The sequence below is a fragment of the Desmodus rotundus genome, chromosome 12 (genome assembly GCF_022682495.2).
Source record: "Desmodus rotundus isolate HL8 chromosome 12, HLdesRot8A.1, whole genome shotgun sequence".
NCBI lineage: Eukaryota > Metazoa > Chordata > Mammalia > Chiroptera > Phyllostomidae > Desmodus > Desmodus rotundus.
In genome coordinates, this window is record NC_071398.1 from 98,065,471 (window position 1) to 98,092,668 (window position 27,198).

Sequence of the window (27,198 nt, forward strand, 5' to 3'; positions counted from 1 at the left end):
GTCTCGTGAGGATGAGTGAGAATGATCTGGGCTTTCAAGTGTACATCCCGTTTCTGCTTTGTAGCTCTTGATTTTTTCAGCTTTCGTGAGATATGATTAACATATAACATTGTATAAGTTGAAGGTATCCGTGGGATGGTTTGGTCCACATAGACTTTGCAAAATGTTTCTCACAGTAAGGTTAGTTAACACATCGTTCACCTCGGGTGAACGTCTGTTGCTGTTGTGGGGAGCACATCTAGGTTCTCTCTGCAATCTTCACCCGCACGGGGAAGTCACCGGCTGCACGTCGGGCCCCCGGGACCCTCACCCGCACGGGGCAGTCACCGGCTGCACGTCAGACCCCTGGAGCTTGCCCATCTTATAACTGAAAGTTTGCACCATTTGGCCAGTGTCTCCCCTCCCCCCACCTTAGCCCCTGGAAACCATCCACCTGCTGCTCTCTGTTTCTTTGACTTCAACTCAGTTAGATTCTGCATATAAGTGGGAACCTACAGTATCTGTCTCTCTGTCTGACTTATTTCACTTAACATAATGCCCTGAGGGTCCATCTATATCCTCTCTTTCTAGATGAATAATATTAGAGTGTGTGTGTGTGTGTGTGTGTGTGTGTGTGTGTAAATGATGGTTACCAGAGGGAAAGAGGAGTGGGAAGAGGTAGGAAAGAGTAAAGGGGGGTGTGATTCATGGCAATGGAAGGAGCTTGGACTTGGGGTGGGAAACACACAAAGCAACATATAGATCATGTGTTACAGAATTGTACACTTGAAACCCGTATAATTTTACTAATCAGTGTCATCCCAATAAATGTAATAAAAAATAGAACACGTGATGAGATGTTAGACATAAGCCCACATATGTCAGTAATTTACATTGCATGTAAATACAATTTGGATGCCACTTTAAGGGAAAAGTGGGTTACTATTTATATATCAACTAGTGTAATGCCTGGGATACAGTAACTACTTAATTACTGTGAATTGCCTTTCCATCTCAAATATTTGTTAAGTAGATTAAATTTAATATTCATGTATATTTAAATATACTTAGTATTTTGCATCTATTCTCTTTGTAAGGGTTCAGAGATGGTTTGTAAGAATATGTTAAATGAAATATTAAAATAATGAATAAAATGAAGGCCATAGGAGAGCAAAAAGATTATATTGACCAAATAGCCTACATAATTCTGACAGAAAAGTTTCAAGTCTTAACTCTGAAGCTTTTGAAAATGAAAAATGTTTCAGTGTCCGCAGATTCAGCCCTAATTGTACAATGCATTTTGTATTATTGCTCTTTTTAACGTAGCAGCCCCTCATTATTGAAGTTTTATCTTGTTTTCTACATGTATCAAATTATTTTCCCCATCTGCTTATTTTATTATTTGCTAACATATACTTTTAATTGCTATTTGATTACTATTAAGCTCTGAACTGCAAGAAGGTAGGAATCATTGTCTTATTTTGGGTATTGTGCCCTCACTCTCCTAAGAATGTGTGTTTTATTTTATACGACATATCACTCAATAACAGTAAGTGAATCAACAGCCAGGTAAAATTTTAAGACTATTGTATTTTCTCGTGAGAACTACAGCTGTCACTTTGGCGAGTAGGGAAGATTTATGAAATTACTGACTCAGCCTGCCGGTCCTTTAACGGCCCGCTCTGCTTCCCCAGTCGCCCTGTACCTGCTGCTGAACCTGGCGGAGGACACGCGCACGGAGCTGAAGATGAGGAACAAGAACATCGTGCGCATGCTGGTGAAGGCGCTGGGCCGCGACAATTCCGAGTTGCTCATCCTCGTTGTGTCGTTCTTGAAGAAACTCAGCATTTTCATGGAGAATAAAAACGATATGGTAACTTACATTGAAACAGCCTGTATTTGCCATTTTCAAGTTAAAATATTTTGATAAAAAGTAAACACATTATCCCCCTGCTGAGGTAGTTCTGAATGAAAATCTAACAATAGCAATACTCCCTCGAATGGTTTTTTAAGGAAACATAAGTCTTATTATTTAATACTCCAGATAGTTGAAGCTTATAGAAAAAGATAACCTTTTTCTAATATTGTATAGAGTGAATGTTTTTATATTAAACATAATATATGGAAAGCAATTTACACTTAAGATTGTGCTGTAGAGTCATCTGGCCTTACATTATTTTCCCCTAGAGTATTGTTTTCTCCTGCGTTTCTGATGTCTGTGTGTGGAATTCCAGCGCAGCCTGGTCTCTTTTGTCTCTCCCGCCGTTCCAGGTGGTCTCTTCTGTCTCCCACCGTTCCAGGTGGCAGGCACCAGCTGCCGATCCTTCTCAAGGGTCCCCTCTCTCCCCTCCGAGGCCCACTGCAGCAGTTCGGGCCCTCTCTCTTCATGCCCTCCTCACTTCTAGTTTGAATTCTTGCGGTAGCCCCCGTTTGCCCCCTGAGACGGTGCTGCTGCTGTGGTCTTTCAGACACACAAGTTAATTGTATGGCATCTCCCCTTCTGAAAAAATATGTATAATACCGACGTATTAATATAGAAAGGTAGAATAAAAATTACCCGCCTTTTCCATGCCATTAAAAAGTCTTTGTTAGAACAATGTTATATTAAATAGGTCAGACCTTACCTTGTTTTCAAATATTTAAGTTGTCTATAATTTTAGCTATTATAAATGACTCTTCTGGGTACACATTTATACATGTATCTTTGCCTATATTTCTGATTATTTTCTTAGGATACATTCCTAGAAATGGAATTATTGCCTCACCAGCCTTACTTCCACTGAGGACCGTTTTGGAACTATACGCTAGTACACGTCACTATGTGTTGTTGGTGTAAGTGGGTTCTCCGGCAGGTAGTCCAAACAAGCAGGATTTCCTCCTCCTCGTTTTTTCAAAGTCAAATGAACGAGGAGGTAGCTTACGCGTATTAAATGATGCAGTGTGCTCCTTGAAAACCTAAGACTGATTTATCAGCTTTAATAAGTGCCTTCAGTTCTGATACTTGAAATACATGAAATTTATTTTACCCGTAGATGTTTAGTATCTATTCTCTTTATCATTAGTACATAATTATTGATGATCACTGTATGCTTGATATTGTTTTAAGATTGAACTTAAGAAAGATTAATCAAAATAATTTTTTAACTGCTGATCTTAAGAAGACTAATGACATAATGATATGTTTACTCCTGAGTAATTAGTGTGACTAAATAGTTGCTTCCTCTTGCTTTAAGTTGAAGTATTGACACAGATCCGGGCCCACAGGATCCGGTGTTGTGGCTGCAATATACAAATACACACGGACTACAGAAATCCTGTGGAGGAAAAGGGATGGCATGGCCACTCTCTAAGTGACAGAGGGAAAGAGGGCTAGAGAGAGCCCAAGAGAGAGAGAGAGCCGATCCCCTCCTGGACAGGCTTTTATTGCTTTTCTGGGCACATTACATGGAGGATGGTCCTCATTTACTATGCACGGGTTCACCACAGGTGATTACCTTTTAAGGACTACAAAGGACAGAATACTGCTAATTACCTCAAAGAGAAGGATGTTACAGCTCAAGGGGGAATCTGCTCACACTCCATACTTGGGTGGTTTAGCACAGACTTTAGGAAGATGAAGATACTCAGTAAACACTTGCTGCCTCAGGGTGAGGGAGTTTTACCAAGAGCAGGTCTCATAGCAGTCTGGGTACAATGCAGGCCTGATTTCCACTGGAGAACCTATCCGTGGACACGGGTCCTTCCCACCCACCTCGCTCCCCACTGGCTTTTCCGAGTGGGGGCTGAGCCACATTTCCCACACTTGGAACGGTTCCCCACAAAGTATAGTCCTTCATTTATGTATTTAGATTAAGTTCACCTTTAGTAGTAGGTTCACAAAATTTAAATTGATTTATCATCAGCGTGTGACTACTATATATTAATTAAATATGCATTTAATATATTTCTTATATGTTTATCAAAATCATTTTGAGAATATTATTGATTATTCTCTGGTAAGATCATAGATTGAGAATATAAATTATCTCATCAAACCTCATTTTTTATTAGGGAGGAAAAATGGAGGTTCAGACAAGATAATTCACGCATGAGAATGATTAGCCAGATTTTTACTGTAGACAGTATGCATTTCATCTTTTATTGTGGAAGAAATGCATTTTACTGAAGGGCATTGTATAGAAATAGGATTTTTAGAGCTTGAGTGGACCTTATATCCTTGTTTAGATTTAGTGAATTATCTCCTAATTTTGCAAATGAAGCAGCAGAGGGTCAGAGAGGTTAAGTAGTTCGCTCAAAGAAAGATCTCCAGGTATCATGCTTCCTACTCCTTTCTGCCTCCAGGACAAAAAAATCGTGGTCTTTATTTAAAAAAAAAAAACATTATTAGCAAGATTAAGTATAAGCAATTTTTAAATGGCTGTCAGAAACACTTAAGGGCTGAAATAAGTTTACTGATAAGCCAACACTTTGTATAGAACATCTGATAAAGTATATTCCATTTAATAGATGTAGAATTGAGAGGGCATTGCATGTTGAGACAATTACTAAATTTAGCTTTTGGGATTGGGCTTTTATAACCCCGAAAGACACCATTCGAAGGCTGGGTCGAGTGTTTAATGATCTGAATGGACTACTTGGCAATTTTATGTTCCATTCTCTGCAATGGAAATATGAATTAATTAATAAAACTCTCAAGGTTACTTTATGATTAAGTTTTCTATAACACCAGTGTATACTGTTGCTTTTTCAAGAGAAAAATACTACTTAATATAATTAGTAACAGATGAAGCCTGTAGCAATTTTATTTAAAAAGGGTGGTGGGGAGGGATGGCTGATCTATTTGTGAGGTTGTATTATTTATTTAAATACTGTGTTCATTTTACTGTTGATGTGAACTAATGCTGACCTTGCTTTTTAGAGTTACATATTTTAAAGGAAGTTTAGTTTACTTAAAAAAATCTTTTAACTAGTCATTTAAATTGTATTTTATATTTCTTAATTTTAATACAATAAAACAAAATGGTAATAAATAATATTAGAATATGATTTTAAGAGTAACAACAGGTTTAGTTTCTTATGAAATTTTGAGAGTTCTTTTTATATTTTGAATATGTCCTTTATCAGTTACATGTTTTGCAGGTATTTTCTCCTTTTCTGTGGCTTGTCTTTTCATTCTCCTATGAAGAGCAGGAAGTTTTAATTGTTATGAAGTCCAACCTATCAAGGAATTCTTTAATGGGTTGTGTTTTAGAAATTTTTGCCTAACTTAGGTCACAAAGATTTCTTCCTGTGTTCTCTTCCAGGAGTGTCCTGGGGTTTGTGTTGTTGCTGTTTTGTTTGAGTCTGTGATCCGTCCATTTTTAGTTAGTTTTAGGCATGCTACAAGGTGTGCCTTAAGATTCATGTTCTGGACTGGATGTCTAGTTGTCCCAGTACCGTTTATTGAAAAGACTCTTCTCTCTCCACTGAATTGCCTCTACGCCATACTGAAATTGCCTTTGTACCTTTGTTGAAAATCAGTTGGCTGGATACATGCAGTTCTATTTTTGGTCTCTCCTGTTCCATTGATCCATGTGACTGTGCTTTCACCAATATATCTTTATCTTGATTACTATAGGGTTTTTTTTTTTTTAAGATTATTTATTTATTTTTAGAGGGAAGGGAGAGGGGGAGAAACATTGATGTGAGAAACATCAATTGGTTGCCTCTAGCATGTGCCCTGACTGGGGACCGAACCCGCAACCCAGACCCGGAATTGAACTGGCAACCTTTAGGTTTGCAGGGCAGTGCCAACCAACTGAGCTACACCAGTCAGGGCTTGATTACTCCGCTTTACAGTAAGTTTTGAAATCAGTTTGTATAAGGCCTCAGATGTTTTCATTCTTTCTGGCTATTTCAGTTTCTTTACTTTTCCATACCCATTTAGAACCAGCCAGTCTATTTCTTAAAAAAACAAAACAAAACAGAACCTGGAATCTTGATTGGGATGGCACTGATTCTATTGGCAGTGTTCATTTTATTAACCATACTGGATTTTCCAGCCCATGAACATGATACAGCTCTCCATTTGTTTAGGTCTTTCTTGATTTTTTCCCATTATCTCCGTTTTTAGCATGCATACTTTGCATATACTTTGTTAGATTTACACCTAAATATTTCACCATTATGAATGTAGTTTTTATAAAAGAAATTATTAGTTTCCCGTGATTGATTTTTTGCCGAAGTGTAATTAATGTGTAATATCCTACTAGTTGTGGGTGCACATCGTAGAAATTCAGTATTGATGGGCATTACAACATGATCACTACAGCAAGTCCAATAACCATCTTTGTGACTGACAATGTGCAGAAATGCAGGTGGTCTTTGTGGAGTGACCGTGTGCCCTGTGACCTTGCTAAGGTCACTTTTCAGTTGCGGTGGCTTGTTGTGGGTTCTGGGGGGTTTCTGAACTCTGGAGAGGGGCCCTTTCACATGATGGTAAACAGGAATTCCGTGAGTGGGCTTCCCTGCCTTGTCACTGAACTGAGGAGGAAAGCAATGTCTTTTACTATTAAGTATAATGTCATCTAGGCGTTTCTGTAGATATTTCATATGTTTAAGTTCTGTTTCTAGTTTATTGGGACTTATTATGAATGGGCATTGGATTTTGTCAAATGCCTTTTCTGTGTTGATTGAGATGATCCTTTGGTTTTTCTTCTTTAGACTGTTGATATAGGGAATTGTATTGATTGGCTTTTAAAAAATTTTTTTAAATATTTTATTATTTTATAGAGAGGAAGGGAGGGAGAAAGAGAAATATCAATATGTGGTTGCCTCTCACACGCCCCCTAATGGGGATCTGGCCTGCAACCCAGGCATGTGCCCTGACTGGGAATTGAACTGGCGCCCCTTTGGTTCACAGGCTGGCGCTCAGTCCACTGACCACACCAGCTAGAGCACATTGATTGACTTTTACCTGTTGGGCCAGTCACATTCAGGGAATAAACACCACTTGGTCATGATATATTGTGTTTTTACACATTGCTACATTTGATTAGGAACATATTGTGGAGGATTTTTGTATCTGTGTTTATGAGGGCTTACTAGTTTATAGTTTTCTTACTGTGTCTTGGTCTGGTTTTGCTGTTAGGGTAACTGTGGCCTCAGAGAATGAGCTGGGAAGCACTTTCTCTTCAGTATTTCAGGAAGGGGTTGTTTAGGATTGGTATTATTTGTGCTTAAATGTTTAATAGAATTCACCAGGGAGAAATCATCTGGGCCTGGAGTTTTCTTTCTCTGCTTTTCTTGAATGCCTGTAAGACTGCTTAGGCTCTCTATTTCTTTTTGAATGGTAGCTTTGGAGTATGTGTTTTTCAAGGAATTTTTCAGACTTTTTTTCTTATGTCATTAAAATCCAGAGTTCTGCGGTGATTTCCCTGGTTCATTATTGATGATGGTAATTTGTTCTCTCTCTTTTTTCATAGTTCAGTGGTTTATCACTTATTACTGATATTTTCAAAGAACCAGCTCTCAGTTCCATGTTTGATTTTTGGAAGACATTGTCACTAAGTACAAAATTCTAGGCTGATACCCTCGGTAACTTCTGTTCATCCGGAAGATTGTTTTTCCTCAGAGAAGGCTTCCCTGACAGCTCCTCATGCGGAGCTTGGATTAGGGTTAGTCCTCATGCTCTCTCCGGGCGCTGTTCCTGTCTCCTGTGTACTAGTCCCACAATCACAGTTGAAGAACCGCATGGGCTTTTTTACCCCCTGTATTTTACTCCCTCTAGTACACAAGCTCCATCAAAGTCAGGAACTCTTTCTTGCTTGTTCAGCAGTATATTCCCAGGGCTTAGCTAAGAAATATTTGTTGAATGAACAAACAAATCTGGAAAAGAATTCATTCATTGTAATCAATGAAGCTGGTGACTGAGCTACAGTTCTGCATAAATGTGACACATTTTGTCACTGGCCTCTGTGGAAATTGTTGTGGGAAGTTAACGAATGAATGACTGACCTGGCCTGTTCCACAAGCTACACCAGGAGAGAGGGAGACTCGAGTTAGAGAGTCTTTTGAGACAGATGTGCACTTTGTAATGAAGGCGTGACAGCAGGAAGGCCATGGGGAGCAGGTCGAGGCCTGAAGGCAAGATTTTTGTTGTTTGGTCAATCAGCATGTAAAAGAATTGTGTTTACTTCCTGGCGTGGAATGGAAGGGAGAAGGTGTATCTAGGGCTCAATTTTTAGTGTGGTGTGTCCGAGGTCAGTGAACAACCGCAAAAAGATGGGAAAGGGGATGTAACTAAATGCTTTATACTCCCAATAAAAGAAAAAGTAGAGCAAGATTATTCATAAACCTTTTGGTAATGATCAAGATTATGTAGTTACATAGAATTTCCTTTTTAGCCATTGCATTGTAGCAAAGATAGAAATTTTTTCATAACCAAATTTTTCTGATTGCTACCATAAGAAATAGGAATACAGGGCTTGTATTACTAAATACTCTCTGTCCTCCGTGATGCACACTCTAAGACAAGCTCTCAGAGCAACTTTGTAGTCGCCTAGAGTTGGGGGGGCAACCGACTTTTTACGTAAATGGCCAAATAGCCAATACTTCAGGCCTGTAGGTCCCACGGTCTGTCGCTACCACCCAGCTGTGCCGCCGAGCACTGCCGCCACCACGGGCGGTCTGCAAACTCTGAGCACAGCTGTGGTCCAGTCAGGCTGTACGTGTGGAGACTGCAGCGTGAACTGCAGATAATTTTCATGTGTCATGACACATTCGTCGTTTAATTTCCTCAACCATTTAAAAAATGTAAACATCCAAAATCTTTAGCTCTTGAGTTGCATGGAATGAGATGTCAGCCCACGTGAGACCCACTGACCACAGTTAGTGACCCTCGACCCAGAGTTTCGACTGTTCCTCGTAGCCCAGGCTCCCTCCTGAGCTTTATCAGACCCCCCAGGATCCTCTGAGTATCACCTCAAGTTAAACGTGACCAGAGTTAACGCAGTTCTCGCCCTCCTCACCCTGCACCTGTTCTCAGCGTCTGCCCCACTGGCCGTGTGCAAAAGGGGCCTGAGACTGCGCTCCCCACTCTGGCCCTCTCTCAAGCGTGGCCCGTGGCCTGTGGCTCATGCCTCTGGGCTTGCTGCAGTGCTTCCACTCTCCCCCACTCGTGAGGCTGGTCTCCTGTGGCCTGAACTGTTACCGCCCAGCGACGTGGTATGTGCCTCACACCTGCTGGAGTTTTAGCGTGTGCCAGGCCCAGGCTTCCGGTGCCACCTGCCCCCAGTGAAAACCTCAGCACCACCTCTCCGTCGGCCTTCCACACTGGGCCAGAGGGTTCCAGGAAGCTCCCACCTGGTTTCCTCTGCACTTCACCTCCGTGTGCTTTTCCTTTTCTGATCTTTCTTTCCATCCTTTCACGGTAGTAGATCGGAGCCATGAACATGACCCTAGGCCAGTCCTGTGGGTCCTCCTAGCAAGTCACTGAACCTGCGGGGCGGTCTTCAGGACCCCCAACCTGAAAGTCCTCTTCAGTGCTTCCTCTTCATCCTCATTCATAGGTTTGATTGTCTCTCCAGCAGCTCTCAGATTGTTCTCTCCTGGTCAGTCTTTACGCCCTTTCTTTGATTCAAACACCGATTCCAATGCAGCATATTCTTCAGTGCTTGCCTTCTGTCTCTGCCTACACAGCGCCCCCTGTTCATTTGTCTGTGTGTGTTACGTATGTGCACACGCATGTATGTACTGACAGACTTGTCTTTATGTTACTGGTCTGAGCATACGACCCACTGAGCTTAGAATCATTCCAGGCACTCTCCTGCCTTTAGAGTAATGTTACACCTCATAGGAGAGCATTAAAAGCTCATTGTGACCTGCCCAGTGCCTGCCCTTAGGGGCGCCTGCCACTCCCCAGCATGCACGTCACACTGTGGCCATGCCAGAGCACAGCAGTCTCCAAACAAACTCCTTTATGCCCAAGTGCCTGTCCACTGGCTGCTGCTTCTCTCAGCCAGCGAGCAAATTATCACACATTGCAGAGAGCTTTGTTTCTAATTCGAAGTCCTTTCTGCTCTCCCAGGTAGCATAGAGTTCCCTTCTGTGTTACTTCCAGAGCACTTGGTGCATTCCATTTTTACTGCATGGTGTTACTGGTTCGACTTGCCGGCTCTTCTTTTACACCGGAGTCCTTGAAGGCCAGGACGAGGTGTCGTTTGCTCTGGCCCAGGGCTGACACTTAGTAGGTGGTGCTCACTGTGTTTTCAAGAACCCAGTGCCATTTGTCTTCCAGTTGATGCTGTTCTGTGAAGGAATGAAGGATGATGTGGGAGTATATATTTTCTCTTCAAACACCTGTAGATTACAATGACTGTGTAGGTTAACACATAATTACGTAGGGGACAGTGAAAAGGTAATTTGTAATCTTTTTGTCTCTGTGTGCAGCAGACCTCACAGCACCTGTGTTATCATTTCACATAGGTGGAAATGGATATTGTTGAAAAGCTGGTGAAAATGGTCCCTTGTGAGCATGAAGACCTGCTGAATATCACACTCCGGCTTTTACTAAACCTGTCCTTTGACACAGGACTGAGGAATAAGATGGTACAAGTTGGACTACTTCCCAAACTCACCGCTCTCCTAGGTATGCCTGTTAAAAATTAATGATAGTGTTGCTTGGAATTGCCAACATCGTTGGAAAATTGAGCTGCATGTTGAAAGTCAGCTGAACAAAAGTTGTTCTGCATATGTTCTTTGATTGGGGACCTGAAGGTAAAGGGAATGAGTGAAAAAGGCCCGTGCCAGGACTCCCATGGTGCTGTGGAATGCACTGAGTAGAAGCTGTTAACTCTGACTTCATTTACCCATGTGAAAGGGAAACCAAAGTGCAGCTATAAATTACTACCAGGGAAGCAGGAAGAGAAAATTATTTTCTCCTCAGCAGTTTTTAAAAATGAGCATATGATTTCAGTTCTTATATGCCGCCATGCTTTTAAAATGCTTCTGACAACTACACAAATTTGGTGAGCCTTTTTGTCACTAAGTAGAAAAGGGCATTTTTACAGAGGGTGAGTTAGAAAATATTGTATTGGAGAATCGGTTTATAGATAATTTCTTTTGGCTGTTAGCAAGATCCCTGTACGGCAAGGATGGATTCAAGTGCCAGTTCTTCTGTGCTCTCACATAAAGCTTCTCAGCAGAGTGTTGTACACCCTTGACCTGTCCACTGTCCGTCCTTGTAGGTACCTGCTGCTCCCCGCCATGTGCTTTACTTTGTGCCATGTCCACGCTGAACCCCTGGCTGGTCCCTAAATGACCCTTTTTATGCCCAAGTGCCTGCTCATCCGCGTTTTCCTTCTACGGGAATGCCATTGTCTTTTCTAACCAGAAAGCACGTTCTTACTGAGTTTTAAAGGCTGTTTGTTTCAGTACTGAAGTTTATTTCTTGTTTTGTAGCATTCTCCATGTAGTCAAATATTTTGTAACTGTTTTTAATAGTAATGAGGTAGTAGTGGAATGATTTCAAAGTTAAATTTATTCTTTGCTATCTCCTATCTATGAATCCAGCCTCTTATTGACATCATCATTATTTTCTTTGTAATACTAGTATTAAGATTTATTAAACATTTACTGTGCCAGGCAATTAGCTCTGTGCCTCAATTACATTATCTCATGGAATCCCCATCTGAGGTCTACACTCAGGATTACACAGCTGATAAAAAGCAGAGCTCGAATTCCAACTCGGGACTATCTGCTGCCCACGTGGGATTTATTAACTACTCTAGTAAACTACTATGTATGGTGATAGTAAGTGGGCTATGGTTAAGTAGAGTAAGCAGAGCTATGATAAAAAATCCACTTCTCCAAGTCCCCTTAAAAATAGGTTGTAACTGCCCTGGCTGGTGTGGCTCAGTGGTTTAAGCGCCAGACTACAAACCAAAGGGTTTCTGGTTCCATTCCCAGTCAGGACACATGCCTGGGTTGCAGGCCAGGTCCCCAGTAGGGGGTATGTGAGAGGCAACCACACATTGATACCACTCTCCCCCTCTTTCTCCCTCCCTTCCCCTCTGTCTAAAAATAAATAAATAAAATCTTTTTAAAAAAAGCTTTAACTTATTTCTTACTCTTTTCTCAGAATAGGAAAACTTCTCGTCTATTAGTCCAAGAATGTTTGGTTAATTGGCCGATCCACAAATATTACACAGGACTTCTATTACACATTTTAGAAGAAACTGTTGAGGAGTAATTTCAAAAATGGTTTTTGGGGAACCAAACTGATACAAACATTTTGTGAAGAAACAGACAAACTTCAAAAGTAAAATCGATGGGTCTTGAATTTAAGAATGTGACCCTCCATTTATCATAAATCTAACAGAATTATCTATCAAATAGTAGCCCAGATTCTCAGTGTAGGAAGATGAAAAAAAGTGTAGTCCTTGTCTGGAAGGAGTGCGTAGTCTGTTTGGTTCAGCATCCAGTTACCTACTTTTGTGAAATACGATGTTAAAGAGATTTGGGGGAAATTACAGGATACTCACTTCATATTTTGTTAACAAATATCCCTCTCTCGTTGCTCAGAAGCTTTGAATTTTAACTTAAGCAGTTTCTTTTTTTCCCAAATGTTCATATGTCTTTTGCTTAATAACTTTCCTTAGCGCTTCACTTTCATTCCACTTGCAAACCGTAGATGCAGCGGCAGCCATCCATAGTAAACGGGGCATCTGCTGGCGTTCCAGGGCTGGGCGGGGAGAAAACGTCCACACTGAGGACAGATCAGTGTCCCCTAGAGGAACAGTGCCTCCGTGGTCGTGAAGCGCTTCAGAGCGTCTACAAGTTTACATCTACTACGTATTTCACATTCTTTTGATTTAATTATTATAATGGGCTGTAACTTTCTACTCTTCTTCATTTAAAGTATGGGTTTTAATAAGCATCTATAGGCCCTTTATAAGGTGAGCCTATGAATGAAAAACATGTTTCAAATTCTAAGTAACTGATTCAGTATGAAATTTGGGAAGATAACCATGTTGTAAACTTTATTTTATCATGCCCCCAAAATGGCCCTTTTGTCCATCGCTTCCCAGGAAAACCCTGTCTAGTAAATGTATCAGGAGGACAAGGCTATGATTATTAATAAACAATCCTAAGACCTCAGTAGCTTAGAAAACAGCAATGGTTTGTTTCTTGCTCATATTTTATGTCCATTACAGGCGAGTGCTGCCCCTTATTAGCGTCAGTCAAGGACACAGGCTGGTAGACCAAGAACAAGGAAAATTGCAAGCTTCTCTTAAAGGCTTCCACTGAAGTGATAGAAACATTTTTACTCTCATTGCCATTGATGAGAACAAGTCGTGTGGCCGTGCCATATGTGGGGGGTGGGTAAGTGCTTGGAAGGGTTAGAATTGGAGCATCAGTGAGCAAGCAACCAAACAATCCTGAGAGGCGTTTTTCAATTTTTCTGGATTTTAGCTGGGTTTCCAGGATTAATAGAATCTCTTAAAAAGTATTCCCTGAAATACTGTAGCGAATAGTACTGTATGCACTATATCTAGCAACTGTCAAGGCACACAGCACGCTGATTAAAAGCTAGAATTCTGTGACCGTGTGACTGAATGTTGACTTCCTCATTACTAGCTATGTGATACAAATTACTTAACCCATATATCAGTTTTCTCATCTCCAGGATGTGGATAATAATTGTACACATTAATAGGGAAGGGTTAAATGAGATAATGCAGTAAATATTAGGGAATTATATATATGTGAAATGATTATAAAAATGCATAAACAATAGATATCTAGAAATGGGTCTTTTTTTTAAGTTTTCCAGGCTTATATTATTAGGGGTATTTGATCATTTTGTATTCAGGTTTTTAAAATCGATTACATCCTTCTTTTGTTAAATATATTCTTAAATTTACCTTAATGACATGCAGATAATTCAAATTTTTGTTGAGAAGCAGTATGGTGTGGTAGTTAAAATCACAGGCTGTGGAGCCACAGGGCCTGGGTTCAAGTGCTCTATGAGTATTAGCTATTACTGTTTTTGTTATCACTGATTCAAGTTTGTAATTCTGGAGGTAATTTATTATACAAGGCTGCAAATATTACCGTGCTCAAGTATTTGCCCTTTATAAATGGCCCCTGAGTGGCCCTGGCTGGTGTGGCTCAGAGGATTGAACAGCAGCAGCCTGCCAACTGAAGGGCTGCCAGTTCGATTCCCAGTCAGGGCACATGCCTGTGTTGCAGGTCAGGTCCCCAGTAGGGGGCGTGTAAGAGACAGCCACACATTGATATTTCTCTCCCTCTCTTTCTCCCTCCCTCTCCTCTCTCTAAAAATAAATAAATAAAATCTTAAAAAAAAATAAATGGCCCCTAATGGCATGCATTTTCAGTGTTTTTATACAGTTCTCCTGTGTCCCATCTTGTCCTAGGCTGTCACTACTCGTTTCTTCCTCACCAGCAGCAGTTCTGTAGCAGCAGTTTCCTCTCCTCTGATGATATATTTCCAATCTCTTGCGGTCTTGGAACCCGACAGCTGAACTTATTTGAAGTGTATATTTTGTTAAAATGAATTCCAAATGATTGCCTGAAGGGTTCTCTTCCTAGTGATGTCCGCTGCCTGGACTTTGCGATGTTTCTTCTGACTGGGAAGAAGCCTATTTTGCTTCATTGTGCTGTCTGCCATGTTAAAAAAAAATGGCATTCCATGCATAAATGATTTCCTGACAAGTGATTATTAGGATGGTCACTTTTACATTTGTTAATGTAAACGTTGCTTGTGTGGAAAATTAAACCATTAACTTCTAACACAATAAACTAAATTTCTTAGTTGAGTAATGATACATTTAATGTCTCTGATCTTGGCCATTAATTTTATATAGAAGTTGTAGTAAGGAAGCATTTTAGAGAACATATTTTAAAGGGATAGGAAACAATTCATCTAGAGCAGAGACTTTCAAACATCTTTGGCCCAAACTATAGTAAGATGCATTTTACATTATAATGCAGCACTCACACACATATGTGACGTGTGTGTGCGTGCATATATCCATATGTGTATATGGATACATATGGATACATTATATTTATGATATCTATTATGCATTGTTTTTATATATAATTTTTAAAATTGTCACAAAGAAGTATTTACCAGTTCTGTGTGTAATGTACTATACATTCTAGTTGTTTATTTTACTATGACTTACTGATTTTATGTTCTGTGCTTTTGCTGTACAGTTGAAAAATATTGAAGTAGGGGAGTGAGTAGACCTTTTCCCTTCAAATCTTCAGAAATATCACCGTCTCTGCTGGACTTTTAATGTGTTGAACAGTCGATAATCTAAGTTATTCTAGGTTATTCTTTGGCAAAGACTTGGAGTGATTACATGGGAATGAAAATTTTTTTGAAATGGGTAAAAACTTGTAAACTGGTTTTACAAGGATTTACATAAAGGATTTGGAGCAGGATGACAGCTGGTGGGGATGAGGTGAGGGGTGGAGGGACTGAGCAAGAAGGAGCCAGGACTCCTGGACACGGACTGCAGTGCAGTGACTGTGGGGGGGAGTGGGCAGATTACTGTTTAGTCAAATAGTAATGGAAAAATACAGTAACGATTAAATTTAAACAATGTAAAATGTAAAGAAAATAATTGGGCTGCTTTCCTTCCCTGCAGCCATGCAGCAGGGGTTAAAGGGCACGCAATGGAACACCAGTGGCCGGTCTGCCTTTCCCTTAGAAATCAATTCGTTGTCGCACACGTGTTCAGGTTGACAGATGACTGAATTAAAGAATTATTCGTTTTAGATGGAGAAATTACGTATTTTTTAAAAGATGCAAAAAGTGCACAAGCACTTTCGTAGGGCTATACATGTGGTAGACCTTTTCAGACGTGGTTTTTGAGGGATGCTGTTTCAACTGGAAATGCTATCAGATTTTAAGTAGGTTTTCTTTATTGTTGTTTGGGGACCCCATAACAGAAAAATCTTTTTATACTTAATAATAGATTACTTTAACTAGAGTACAATGAATCAGATTCCAATAAAGCTGTGCTATGTGAACATTTATCCCCTTCTCTTGTATCCTGAAACATTCAACTGGTATATTGCGACCCCTGCTGTTGTGAGAATTGCTGAATAGCTGAAATACATATATGTAGGAAGAAGGTTTTGTGATCTGAATAATTGTTAAAGGTGGAGGAGAATTTGTTTTAGTTCAGCGCTGCGCCATGTGAGGCCCTGAGTGAGCTGTAATTCAGTATTACCAAAATTCATTTTAATATTGTTTTATTGTATAAAGCATTTCATTTAAGAATATTGCATTTTTGGCCTCTGACATCAGGGACACATAAAGAGAAATAAGAACTTTTAGAAATTATTATTTAAATTTCTCTTTCTCCACTTAATCTTGAAACTGATTGAAGAGTTTTGATCTTTTCCAAGTCATTCTCTCTCAAAATGCTTCAAAATTTTTATTTGGGTTTGTGGAAAACCCTGTATCTAAATATTCCTTCGCTTTTTTACCTTAAATACCATCCAAATTACTCATTTCTTATTTTATTTTTTGATATGTTACTTTCCAGAGACTTCATGAAGATCTTGAAGTTGTCCCTGCCTAGTTCAGTATCAGTTATAAATCTTTTCACTTCTTTCATCCCTGTGCTTGTCGTTTCTTCTGCCTCGTAACTTTGTGTATTCGTCTGGGCAGCTATCAAAGCCCGTGGTTTCAGCAGACGTGGCTGCTCGTGCAAATTGAGTTGGACCTGGAGCTTGGCTTTACTCGTCCAATTGATAGGCAGTTTGTTCAGGGTTTCATGGTATTGAGTTAACTTTTTTAAAGTGCTTAAAGATTTTTTGGCTCATCTAAGAATCCGATCATTGAAACATGCACTCCTTTGTCATAAGTCCTTAAGCCATTTGACCTTGACGTGTCTCAGGAGTGCTTCCTTATGTCAGAATATCCTGGTGTGGGAGATGGCGAGGAAACTCCTGTCACAGTGTATCCTTCAGTTCCCCGGAGAATGCGCCGATAGTGTTTCAAAAGCCACTTGAAAAACTGAGTCTTTTCAGCTTTTTGTCTGATGCACTGGGCCAGTAATGATTTTGCACTTCTCAGCTGCTTTTAGCTCGATGTTCCTTAAGCCGAGAATTGTTTGATGTGCGTGGGGGAGATTAGCACAGAGGCAGGCCAGCGTCGGTGCACGGGGGAGGGGGGGGGGGGGAAGGGTGTTCGTAGGAAGGACCTAGCTCACTGGGACATTGGTTTGTGCGCACAGTTTCAGCACCAGTCGCAGCGACGTGCACTGCAGAGCATGAGCCTAGTGGTTTTATTTAAAAACTACCGATTGCACTGGGGAACTCTCGTAGACAACGCGGAGTTTATTTACTTTTTCTCCTTTGTGAGTGGTAGCAATATGTGCTTTAAAATGAGTAATGTTCTAAGGTTTTATTTCAGCTTTTCAATTTTTAACTTCAGTTTCAAAGGAATTTAAACTCAAGGGATTAGGCCTTATAAAATATACAGGTCTCGTCACACATATGTGAATTTTTGCATTTGTTAAAATAAAAATTGAATAGGTACAGCCAACTTCACAGTTAGGCAGCTTAGCTAGCTCCCTGTAAATGATAGGCAATCTCTACCTTCCACAGTTTCTTTGCTATTTTGCAAGTCGTCCCTGCTTATCATGAGATTGCAGGAATTCAGCGTGATGCTGAAGAGTGTCAGTTTTCAAACTGTTGGTCTTGGGACCATTTCACACTCTTAAAAGTTATCAAGGATCCCCAAATAGCTTTTAATTATGAGGGGTTACATCTATGAATATTTCTAGTATTCAAAATTAAAACTGAGAAAAATGTTAAATACTTATTAATTTTAAAATAACAAACCTGCTATATGTTGAGATAAATATTTTTATGAAAAGTCATATTTTCCCCAAACAAAACTTAGAAGAATGGCACCGTTTTACACTTTGCAGATCTCTTTAAAGTCAGGCTTACTAGACAGCAGCTGGCTCTCGGGTCTCACTTAGCAGTCTGTGGTGGTATTGCGTGTTACATATGTCATGTGTGTGTCGTGTGTGCATGACGTGTGTCCTGTTGCAGAGCCCTGCTTGAAAGAACGCAGGTTTTGAAAAGGAAAGCAATGCATTGACGTTGCCATGAAGACCGTGTGACTTTGCGGGCCTCCTTTAGGGGTCCTCAGCCCACACTGAGTCAAAGCACGCCTTGAAGCAGTTCTTTCCTAGAGGATGGGAACACTCCTGGTGCTGGCGATTCACCAGGAGTCTCAGCTTGGCTGCTCAGATAGAGCTAGAAGACATGCTTGATTTTGCCAAAATATATTTTCTTAATGTTATATTTGGATTTCCAGGCATCACCCAAACCCTCCCATTCCCCTGGGATAACCATGATTTTTCTCTTACTCTTAGACATTTAGTTACATTTCTTTCCTTACTCTTTGGACTTTTGTGTGTTCAGCCACTCCCATCTTTAGAGTCATTTCTACCAAGTCCTTCGGTGCTTTGTGAAGGGGGCAGGAACTATGACACGGTGAAGGTTAGTGGAGAGGGAAGGCCCTGAGCACGCAGGGGCGGCTGCAGACCGTACATTCTGGCTAATTAACGGTACTGGACTTCCAATGCTGCCTGGCGGTCATGCTACGTTTCCTTTGGTCATTCCCCACTCTCGTAGGTGAGGAGTTCATCTCTCTGTCTTCTCAAAAACCCAACCTCATCCTCGTCCTCTCTCCCCCTCCCCCTCAGTTCATTACCTTGGTTTGCTTCTTTCCCCGAGAGAGTGGAAGCAGTCAGCAGAGAAAGTCTGTGAGCTCCTGGGGCCACTCCGACCCTCCTTCCTGCACCTGTCTGCACTCTGTCTGCTTCTCCCCGTTACTAGGGATGAACTTGCCCCTGCCTTACAGAGGCCAGCACTCCCTGCCACCCCATTCGCTCTCACCTACTGCAGTTCCTTTCTCCAGAAACGCCCCTCTCTGCCCGTATCATTAATTCTCCCTCTCCAGTGGCTCATGCCCGTCCACATACAAATAAGCTATGCCTCTGTCTTTTAAAAAGTCTATCTTTACTCCCACGTTACTCTTTTACCGCTTAGCTCTCACCCCATTTCCTTTCTTTCCATTAGTGCAAAATGCCTCCGAAGAGTTGTCTTCACTTCCTGTCTCCCTTTCTCTCTCTCTCTCTCTCTCTCTCTCTCTCTCTCTCTCTCTCTCTCCATAGACGTATTTACTTCCTTTCCTGTGCGGGCTCCTCTTCCTTTCCCTGTCTCCTGTCCCCCTCTCAGTTCCCTCCCTCTCTGCTCTACGCTCTTTCCAATCTTGTCCCATCAGGCTTTTACACCCATCCCCGTCCCCCAGCGCACACACCTCCACGCTGCTCTTGTCAAGTCCCGGTGACCCCACCTCGCTGAACCCGGCAGTCAACTTCCAGCTCTCACCTTACTCCACCTGTGAACAGCAGTTGATACAGTTCTCTCCTCTTTTAACCTTTCGCCGATTTTCCAGCACACGGGACTCTGTGGTTTTCCTCCCAAGTAACCAACCCTTCTCAGTCGCCCCTCTGCCTCCACCTCATCTCCCCAGTCTCTATGCCCTGGTGCGGACGTAGTCCTTAGGCTTTTTCTCTGTCCGTGCTTACTTTTTTGGTGACTTCATCCATTCTGTTTCACTATCTGCCTTTACTTACATAAATGGAAAGGTAGGTAATTTCAGCCCCTTCTCTGTTTTGCAGACTTTACCACCGGGATGCCTTATAAGTACCTGAGACTTAACACATTCAAAGCTAAGCTCCTGGCCCTCTTCCCACCCTTAATCCTTCCTAAACCCTTTATCTTCATAATCTTTTTCCTCTCCACAAGTGGAAACGTCCTCTTTCAAGTTAATTGACCAAAAGGCCTCACTTTTCGCCCCCCCCCCCCCAATGCAGCCTGTGAGATCTGTCAGCCTGTCTGCAGCACGCAGCTGATACTGTCCTGGAGTGGCCACTGTCACCGCCTTCCTGCTTGAACACAGCAGCACCCTATCTGGTCCTGGGCATCTCCAGCGTTGGTCTTAACACAGCACACAGGGTGATCCTATTAAGACTTAAGTTAAAGCATGTCATTTCTCCATCTCAGCAAGGACCAAACTCCTTATGAGGGCCTGGAAGAGTTCTCTCTCTGTCGTGTCCTTTCCGCTAAAGGCACACGGGCCTCCTTGCTGTTCCCGAAGCCCAGTAGACACACTTTTGCACCTCGTGTTCCTACTGCCTAGAATGTTCTTTCCTATTTCTTGGCATGGTTCATTTCCTCACCTCCTTCAGGCTTGGCTTTCAGGTTACTGTATTTAAAATTTCAACCCTGACTCCTGGTGTTCTTTCTTCCTTTTTATTTTCCCCCACAGCACCTAAGCACTGCATGACACATACTTCATCTGTTTACCTTGTTCGTGTCACCATCCACCCACCATTGCCACCGTGTCCCAGGCCCCAAAGACTCCAAGCTCCGTGGAAATGTGTCAGCTTTTTTCACTGCTGTGCTCCTGGCGCCCACAACAATGCGGGGCACATTGTGGCTTCTCAGTAGATACCGACGGGTGGGTGGGTGGATTAGTGCCTGAAAGGGATGCACTTCCAAAGAACCGAGCTGGAGTCATCTTCTTTCCCTCCCTCTTTAGCCGAGTGACATTAGGAAAGTCAGTGAATGCTCACTGAGTCTTTCGTCTTGTTCAGAGAATAAGAGAATAAAATCGGACCTAGGTCACCGCACTGTTATGCCAAGCAGATGAGAGAATTCACAGAAAGCCTTACACAGATGTTAGTTAGGATGCAGAGGAGTACAAGGAAGGGGAAGCTCTAGGGACTATGGCGGCTGAAGGAAAAGGACCAGGAGCACCACAAACATCTTCCTGCTTCAAGTTCTGACGGTGTCAGGGGCTTGTTTGGAAACATTGTAGGAGCACTGCAGTCTCACTCACACGCTGTGGATGTCTTCAGGGCCCTGTATAAACGCAGGCGGGGGTGCGCTCGGCAGGGTTCTCAGAGCGTGGCTCGCAGACCCGGGTGCACTCACGAGCTGCCACTGGTCTGTGCCGAGAAAACCCAGAATGGAGAGTAAGCCTTTCCGCATGCATAGTGACTTAATTAAATAAAATTCTCTCTTCTGAATATAATAGTGCAAGTTTTGAGTTTCTATTTTGCATCTACTTTATTTAATTTCATTTTTATTATACTGTACAAAATTACTGATCTTTGACACACTGAGAGGAAAAATGAAAACCCGGCCCTACACTGCAGGTAGTTTGAGAAGCACTGTGGAGACGAAATGGCAGGTTTGATCTTAGATGAGCACGCTGTTCTTTTGGAGAACTCAAAAGTGCACATAATGTTGAAGCCAGCGTCGCAATGACCTCTCCTGGCCATGGGTTCTTCATTCATTTATGAGCAGAGATGAGAACGTGTCTAAAAAATTGAGGAATTAGTAGTGTTACCTACAGATGTTGCTAAGCTTTTCGGGACTTACAGAAATTGTAATAGCTAAAGGTCACACTCATGTTCAATATTCATCAAGTACTGAACTTGGCACTTTAACGTATAATTAATGAGCCTATGTTCGAGGTAACTAAAAAGGTTAACTAGCTCAGACATCTTTGTTACAATTGCCCTTTGCCCCACAGAGCCACGCTGGTATTTGGCCGTGTGTGGCACTGTGTACTAGTATGAAAGTGTGATCCAAAGTTCAAATTGGATTCAAAGCCCTAGCTGTATAAATTTCGATTCTCTAAGTTTGAGGAGCGCGAGTCCATGCTAATTTCATAGCTGGCTGTGCCTAAACTAATTTGATTGGTTGTGGCGGGAAAATTAGGGCTCCTGGGTTCAATAGCACACTGTCGTGCCTGGTTCACAGGTCCACGGGAGTCATTTCCAAGAGGATCCAAACTTTAGTCAGAGTAATGTTAGACTGTGTTCTCTTCACTGGAAGCTAGGGTTTCTGAGGTTTTCTGAATTCACATAAATGTTGTTCTGCTCTGTGAGGGGCCCCGAGGGGTTTTGAGAGGAAGAATGGCAGCTGACCCATCTTGATCTAGGCTGCTTTGGGTAATCTGGGTTTCGGGGCACTTTCCAGGCTGTGGAAAGGCTTTATCAGCATGAAGGGAGTCAGACCAGCTCAAGAGTTAAGTGACAAATGTTTGAGTTCTCCCGGTTGAGACAAGTCTGATTTCCCTTATTGTCGAAGACGGCCAGCGCAGATGCTGTGGGACCCTACACTTTGATCACTTAGAGATTAAGGGTCATTTTCTTTGACCATTCTGACATGGGTCCTTAAAGAACATCGGGAAAGTCAAGTTCTGAACATCTTTGAAATTCCTCCATAATGTGAAATTTACTTTTTTCATTACATGCTAATATGACTTCATTTTTAATTTAACCAACGCATCATAAAATGAAGAAATAAAGCATGTTTTTTTTTGAAGAAAGCAATATATTATAAATGGCCTTTTCTGACTTGATTATTAAAAACTGTTTGGAAATGGTCAGAATAATGTTTTCCAATTAGGAGGTGTTTTTTATTTTTTTTTTAAAAAACTAGGTTGCCTTTATGAAGGTTTCTTTAAGAAACTCAAAGTAGATTTTTTTAATAACTTCATTTGGCCTGTTTATTACAGAACTGTTAGGGAATTTCACACGTCTGTTTCGGAAGACTACTGCACTGTTTCTCCACTTTAATAGGCCTCATTATCCTATAAACAAACCTACGTTTTCTTACCTGATCAAGTGAGCAAACAATAGGGGTTAGATGTGGCAAACGCTTTAACAAAAAGCACATGTCTAGCCGTCAGGGTAAGGTAGAGTCATATCAAGATTGCTTGAAGTTATTAATGGCAGTAAAATTTATGCTTCCTCCTGTTTTCCCAATTAAATCAAGAAGCCTTTTTTCTTAAGATTCTTCTTTCACCAGCTGGTTCCAATACCCTGTGTGTGAATTTTGCCTGGGGTGTCTCCATTTCTAGATGGTAAAAGCCGACCAAAGCACATTAAGTCAGTGATATGGACCTGTAAGCTAGAAAGCAGGCATTGTTAAGGGCTTTATTTTGGTCCTTATCATTTGTACCACAAATATGCATATTTTGTCAGGTGTATTATAAAAAGTTGTCATGGTATGCTCTGGATGTAATAAAAGAATACTACAGACAAGGTAATAAGATAACTGAAAACATGTTGAAATATTTGAAAAATAAGGTACATGGCAAAATGTACAGTTGTACGTACTAAGAAAGCAGGAAGGTGCATCAAAGTGTTGGATTTTAGAGTACTTATTTTTTTTTTCTTTTTTTAATATATTTATTGATTATGCTATTACAGTTGTCCCATTTCCCCCTCCACTCCACTCCATCCTGCCCACCCCCCTCCCTCCCACATTCCCCCCCTGTAGTTCATGTCCATAGGTCATACTTATAAGTTCTTTGGCTTCTACATTTCCTACACTATTTTTACCCTCCCCCTGTCTATTTTCCATCTATCATCTATGCTACTTATTCTTAGAGTACTTATTTAGTGAATACCTTAATGTAACAGAGCTATCGAGCTTACTGATAGATTTACAATGTCAGTTTCTTACAGTTTTTACATTAAATAATTGGACACAAAAGCCATTATCCATGAACCATTGCATCATAAAACAATTGTTACACTTGTTTTCATATGGATCATTGTAACCTATAAATTGTTACCCTCCCCCCCCCCCCCCCCCCCGCCTCAAGTCATGGTTAAAAAGCTTGGTTTCTCTCTATTTGTCTCTAATCTTTACTTGGCTGTGAACAAATATATTAGAAAGCAGGAGACTGTCCAGTATAGTTGCATTCTTAAAAACTGGTCTCTGCAGTTTCAAGTTCTGAGGCTGTGTGATTATGCTGGGCAGGTATCTGCAGTGTGTGCTCTAAGAAGTTAAATGTAAACCACACGGAAGCACGCGCCAAAGATGTTCTGACGTACCTTCAGTGCGGCGATATACGTGTGCAATACTTGTTGCAATTATCCTTTAAGTGATGTGCTTGCCGGTGGCATTTTCACTATATTGAGAGAGCAGTAAGGGCTTTAACTCTACAGGAAACTTAAGACATTTGTGATTTTTGAACTGTGTTGTATTCATGCAGACTTTGTGGGGTGACGCATGGCCTTACTGCTACTTCATTCTGACGGAGGGGTGCTTATTTGCGCACTTCCGTCATCTTTTCACGGAGTCCGTGTGTCTTCACAGGGAGACCCCTGCTTTGGGCAAAGGCGTGGAGCCCGGGAGGGACCGAGAGTCTGGCTAGTGGTGCGGCCCACCGCTGGTTCTCACTTTGTCTGGACCAAGTGCTGGGCTGGGTCTGCTGCAGAAGCGGAAATTTGGCCTCGAGTTTGTCGTTCAGAACTCATATTTCTGTGTGGCGGAACTGTGAACGGAAAATCCCGAGTGTCTTACAAAATTAGTAGCTAAATGGTGCTTTTACTAATCACTTCAGAGATGAAAACACTGAAGACATTTTAAAATTTCAAACCCATCCGCATGCGCTTGCCCTTTAATTGGCAGAACATCGATCGTGAGAGCAGCCTGGGGAGCTGATTTTTTTCTCCTTCAGCTGTTCCAGCTGAACTACAGCTGCAGGTTTCTTTAAAAGGGAAAGAAAAGGAAAAAAAAAAACAACCTTGAATGTATTTTATAAGTGCAATAATTCCCACAAAATCAGTTACTGGAGTTAATGACCAGTTTGTTAAGGCATTAACTGCCCTCAGCTGGGAATGACCAATTTGGGGCTGCACAACTGCTAAGATAATTCAGGAACACTTTCAAATAATGATCCAGCTAATTAACGGTGAATTCCTGTGGAAATCCTATCGAAGTACTTACGACCTCTGCGTTTAATAGCCAGTGAGTTCATCATGATTCATGTTTATTGCCATAAATACCAGAAGAATCACAATGCCCAGGCCGTTTTCTTTCCACCCTGGCCTTATTACTTGACCAGATTTGACTAATCTCCCTCCGGCCATTAAGGCCCAGTCCTCAGCACAGCCAGCCTTTCACTGCCCTGCTCAGGCCTCCCAGGCCTTTGGTGCCGAGCCAGCGCGCCCTCGGTTAGCAGCCTGTGTTGACTCGGGATGTTGCTCGGGAGTAAGTGATGTCTGTAAGTCTTCAAGGAGCGCTTTCGAAAGGCCTGCCACTTGTGGGGTGTAGAGGAATCGTAGCCGGTGAGCCGGGGCTCAGGGGCTTTGGTCATGCACCCCGAGGAGAAGATCACGCCCTCCGGCCCCTCAAATTCGTTCAGCAGCTGCAAGATTGTTGGGTGGTTTGGTTTTTTGTTTGTTTGAGGTTTATGTTTTAAGAACTAAGATATCCTTTCTTTCAGTGAAGAAGATTATTAGCTTATTTTACTTGGGCCATTTAATCTCCCTTAATGGCTGTTTATTGCTACATGATCTGCAAATGGATGTCTTAACAAAGTTATAGGCTGTATGTTACTAAGTTAATCATTTATGCAATGATTAAATCAATGAACAGTGAGTAAGTTACCTGGGGTCTGTATGCCGTAAGCTTCATATGTTGCAGTTCTTTAGAGGAGAAAGGTAACGTGTGATACGTAAGGAGATTTGAGTCAGAATCCAGGTAACATCTGGGTAACAAGACTATAAAATATTTGCATCTTTTTTCTGAATAAAAGGGCGAGTGTCAGTGTATGTCTTTTTTCACTCCTAAACAAATATAAGAGGAAATCAGTCTTACAGATACTTGCACACCAGCTGGCTGAATTCTAGGGATCCTGTGCCCAGATGAAGTCTAGCAGACTCAGCCCCTGGTCCCCACAGACTCCGAGTCCAGTCCTGCCAGCCTTCCATTGCTCATCGCCGCCTTGCGCACCGTCCTCAGGGAAAGTCTCTGCAGCGCTGGTCACATCACGGCTTCTCGTGTTCGTGTTCGGTCGTGCTCAGCCCGGCGAGGAGGGAAACACGCGTAGGTTTTGTTTGCCTGGCACATGCTGCTCCAGGGTGGACGGAGGCAGGGAGCTCGTCGGGAGGCTCGTCCTGGCGCGCTCGGACTCGTCTCTGTGTCCTGCCCTCGTCTGCGCAGCCGGCGCCCTCCGTGCCCCATTCTAGCGGGGACCCCAGGTCTGTGACATGTGAGGGAGCTGGGAAAGAGGAGGAGAGAGTCACGGTGTTTGTGGTGGTGGCACACACTGATGACAGTAATCTACACTGTTTCTTCTCTCGGGTTTCATTAACGAACCTGTAAACCAATGAGGACGGGAGAGAGCAGCCTTGTGGCCCCGGGTGGCCCTGTCGCTCCGTCCTCATGGAGCAGGAGCAACCGGTGGGTCGGCACAGTTGTCTCCACCTCACAGACGAAGAAGCTGCGGCCCCAAGAGTTGAGGCCGCTCCCAGGCAGCAGGGCCGCACCTCGAACCCCAGCGGTCTGCCTCCAGAGCCTGGGCTCCTCCCCAGGTGCTACCGCCTCTGTGTACCGCTCTGCTCACCGTTTTAAGCTTCCAGTACCTCTCATAACTCCTTGGTAGGCTTGGTAGCAGTTCTTGTCCAATTTTGTGAGAGTTATTTATTTATTTATTTTAGAGAGGGATGGGGAGAGAGAAAAAGAGAGGGAGAGAAACCATTTGTGGTTGCCCCTCACGTGCCCCCTACTGGAGACCTGACCCGAAACCCAGGCTGTGCCCTGACTGGGAATCGAACCCATGACCCTTTGGTTTGCAGGCCAGCACTCAATCCACTGAGCCACACCAGCCAGGGCTAACACTGCTTCTTTTCAGCTTTGTTGACCTCTAAGTGACATATTACATTATGTAAGTGTAAGGTGTACAACATAACGATCTGACATCTGTATATATGGCAAAATGATCACGACAGGAAGGCTGGTGAACACACCCAACACCTCACAGTTACTTCTTCAGGGTGTGGTGAGAACTTTTAAGGTCCACTCATAGTAAATTTCAAATATATAACACAATATTGTTAACTACAGTTACCACACTGTTTAATTAAAAATAGAACCATGCAGCAGATGTTTATTGAGAAGCTGCCATGTGCTTTGCTGTACCTTGTAAGAATTTATAACCACCTTAAGAATATGCCTAATATATAAAAAAATTCAGTAAGAATATAAAACAGCATTTTTAAAAACACTATTTTGGTAATTTTATGCTATGGTAAACACAAGGATAAAGGTGCTGAATTTATTCTCCCTGTTAAAATAGATTTA

General features: G+C 42.0%; 1 protein-coding gene across 3 annotated transcripts in view; it reads left to right on the forward strand.

Moving 5' to 3' along the window:
• KIFAP3 (kinesin associated protein 3) overlaps positions 1-27,198 on the forward strand; it is a 118,397-nt gene that overhangs the window by 25,309 nt on the left and 65,890 nt on the right. For all 3 annotated transcript variants that reach the window (XM_071220047.1, XM_053914657.2, XM_024553572.4), the window contains exons 9-10: positions 1,674-1,852; positions 10,444-10,606. In XM_071220047.1, coding sequence (XP_071076148.1) covers positions 1,674-1,852; positions 10,444-10,606 — 342 coding nt within the window. The remainder of the gene's footprint in view (positions 1-1,673; positions 1,853-10,443; positions 10,607-27,198) is intronic.